Source organism: Halyomorpha halys, unplaced genomic scaffold (genome assembly GCF_000696795.3).
Source record: "Halyomorpha halys isolate HHAL.00 unplaced genomic scaffold, Hhal_1.1 Scaffold11.1, whole genome shotgun sequence".
NCBI classification, from domain to species: Eukaryota; Metazoa; Arthropoda; class Insecta; order Hemiptera; family Pentatomidae; genus Halyomorpha; species Halyomorpha halys.
The window spans coordinates 567,555-571,182 of NW_027111958.1; the positions used below are offsets into that span (position 1 = coordinate 567,555).

At 31.1% G+C, this 3,628-nt stretch overlaps 1 protein-coding gene across 1 annotated transcript in view; it reads left to right on the top strand.

Moving 5' to 3' along the window:
* Nucleotides 1-671: 671 nt before the first annotated feature.
* The window catches only part of LOC106678434 (uncharacterized), a gene marked incomplete at its 3' end in the record, with an annotated part of 23,870 nt that continues 20,913 nt past the window's right edge, over nt 672-3,628 (top strand). The window contains 1 exon segment of the mRNA XM_014416926.3: nt 672-735. Coding sequence (XP_014272412.1) covers nt 688-735 — 48 coding nt within the window. The 5' untranslated portion in view covers nt 672-687.

Here is a 3,628-nt window from a genome sequence, read left to right on the forward strand (position 1 = left end):
CAAATTGTAAATAAATACTATGTTTCTTTATGTAGTTTAGATACTATTATATAACCCAATATAGCACCTTTTATTATACTTAAACACACAATCAGCCTTTGGAAAGGAATCCAATTATAATAATAGTTTTTTAGGACTCAATATATAATTAATTAATTAACTTATTTTGTATAATTGCCTTCAGCCATTATCCTGGCATCCCAATTAAAAATCTTCGTAGATACATAGCAACCTGAAAGATTAGTAGGAATGTAAGTAAAAGAGAAAGAAAGTTTAGAAAGTAGTGAATTCCAATGGTTTGGGAATTTTATGGTTCTGGCTAGATCGATTACATCCATTAAGGCTTTAATTAATTATTTCATTTTTGATAAAGTAAGGAGCATTGCGGATTTTCGATAGTATCGATGGGTTATTGGATCCCCCAAAGTCAACTTCACAAGTCCAAGCAGGCCTTCTAATAAACAAACATTAAATATAGTAACAGGGGATTAGCTCATAATGAAAAAATAGAAAATCGTAAAATCACAAACAAAGTGTTGTTAAATAAATCAACTTTGTAAACATTGTCTATAACAATACCTTTCTATTCAATGAAGTCATTATTTTAATGATCGATTAAAGTCAAACAAGTAAAGAAATTTATTGCTATTTATTGCACCTGCACCATTTTGTCCTCGTAGCTTCAATATGATTATGTTATGTGCTTTATTTCTCAATAGTTTCCTTTCAGCTAAGGTGAGATATTAATATAACCGCTACATACTTAGGATATTGTATTTATGTAGTTATTGTTTGTAAAATTAGAAACAATAAAATCATGATTACTTTCTTTAATATATCATTAGTAAATTGGTCGTAAATTTAACATATGGAATATCGAAGCTACAAGATAGTTAACTGGGAATAAGTGCAGTGTTTTAGGTATTAATTGTATTTAAATTAATATTGGGAGTTAGTTCTGCCTAAAGGCCTTTTGTCGTTTCGTAGTGAGTAAGCAAAAAATTAAAATTCAGAATTATATTGTTTAAATAAATAAATTTTATCCAATTTAGTCTCAAAATATTTTTATTTCTTCTCAAGTCCGACGTTTCGGCCAATTCAGTCATCCTCAAGGACAATCTTAGTTCAATTTGGGAACCCTATCATTTAAAAAAAACTTTATCCAGGCTATTCTGCACAAACATTTATATCAGTCCACAAATTACCTAATTATTCAATTTATCACAACAATCAAGAAGAAGATTAACTGTGATAAAAAATTTTAATTTTTAATTTAATGTGAATATTTGAATAATTAGGGTAATTTGTGGTTTCATATTTAATTGACCTGAGCAGAATAGCCTGCACAAACTTGTTGTTTAAATGACATCATTTATTAAGGTAACCACAGTTCTAAAGTTCTATTAAGATTGTCCGAACCAAGGATGGTCGAATTGGTCGAAACGTCGGACTTAAAATGTTTAAAGACTGAAATAGGATGAAATTTATTTATTTAAATAATACTAACCAGTCTCAAGAAAGTGTAAAGATTATAAATTAATTCAAGTTTTTGTTAATTTACTAAATATTATTAACTCTTTTTCTATTTTTTTTATTTATTTCTACTTATTACTCTTTTATATGGTTTTAATATTAATACTGGTAATTATTTACTTTTACTTCTAAAAGAAAAGTGGCGATGGAAGCCACTATTGAATGCAAGGACAACACGGTAATCTTCAGCGACTCCCAAGCCGTAATACAAAAATTAACAACACCAGGTGCCGCAGAGTCACCCACGGAAGAAAAGTGCAGAAACATGGCTGCTATCATGAAGAAAAGAGGAAGGGCTATAGCCCTGCAGTGGATACCAGGCCATGTTGGCATAGATGGTAATGAGCAAGCTGACAAGTTGGCTAAACTTGGTTGTGCAGAGAATCAGCCTGTTCTACCACTTTCCTACAGAACAGTGAAATCACTTATAAGCGCTTATTGTAAGGACAGAACAAGTGCTAGACACAAAGTTCAAGCGGAAGGAAAGAAGTGGGAGAGCCTACTGGATAAGGAAAAACGAATCCCCGGTAATCTTAGCAGAGCTGAGGGAGTGGCCTGTTTTCGGCTAGTAACAGGACATGATCTGCTCCAAAAACACCTCCATCGAATTGGTATCGTAGATTTCCCGATATGTCCTCTATGTAACATGGGAGACATGGATGGGGACCATCTTTTGGCGTTTGTTGGTCTGGAGGATGTTGAGCGAGATGCGGACCAACTAAGAGGAAAGTAAAATTTTATTGCAGTGCGAGAGGAAAAATGCTGTAATAGCCCACACCATATTTTATTAAATTAAATAAATAATTACGTTCCGTAGGAAAAAAACAAAAAAAAAAACTTCTACGAAAAAGGTGGGAACAATTACTTCTTGACCAGAATGTACATACCATTGTAAAATTTTACCATTTTAACTACCCGCTCATTCAGCAGGGAATTTTTCACTCTAGAGGTAAAAACATAATAAAAAAAGGAGCCAGAAAAAGTTCTTTTTTGAAAACAATTCAAAGGAGACTAAAGGAAACAGTCTAATCAAGTTGACACAATAAATTCAGGAGAGCCTTCGGATTTATATCTAAAGAGTAGATGAAGAGTTAGATGTTAAACCTCACAATTCTACCTAAGGGAAAATCAAGACCTTAATAAATATATAAATATAGGAGAATTAGATGTATTTTGTCAATTAAGAAATTTTATATTCTCTCTTCAAACAATTATACTATATATATTGTATGCACAATGTAAGTAATTTGTTTAAAAGTTCTTTTTGAAAAATGTATTAAATCATTAAGTAAATATAAAATAAATACTTCGTTTATAGAGTTTCTGGTTAGAGTACAATGATACCATAAATAGATAATATCTAATATTTTTATTTGGTAATATGTATTCTAATATTAAATATCTTATACTGAAGATTATCAGACAGTTGAGTTTCATAGTCTCAAAATGTACAAGGATCGTTGAGAAATATCGATCGTAAGCGTGAATGAAATATAAAATATCGATATTTGTAAGTTAAAAGATGTTAACGTGGTGGAACTACTGCCGAAAAATGTCGTTTACTATAAGCTACAATTTACTCGTGAGGGAAAGAGATTTTTTCTCTTGAAATGCGGTTAATATTATAAACTAACCTAAACGCTTATCGACGTACAGTCTGGTCAAGAAGTAAGTCCTTTTTAGGTTAATTTTTTTATCTACTTTCCAAGTGATTTTTCAATTTAGTTAGTTATTTATTTTATTTTTAACTATAAGGAATATTGTATTTTTAATTTGCCACATAAAAATGAGGGACATAAGGAGCTTTAGTGGTGCGTGTGTATAAATACATTGTTGAGGTGTAGCATGTGTACAACAATACTGAAGGCTGTAGGCCATGGCCTCTATAACCGCGGACGATGCAGTGGACAGTATATTTAGGAGGCGCTGGAGCAATCTACTTAGGAGGCATTGGTGCGGTTTGTTTGTTTGTTTGGTTGTTTAGTGGCGCCAAACTTCATTGGTCATCAACGCCATTTATATTTTATTTAATTTTGCTAATATTCGTTAAATTTTATTTATTTTTAATTTTTTAATTTTTTAATTTTTTTTTTTT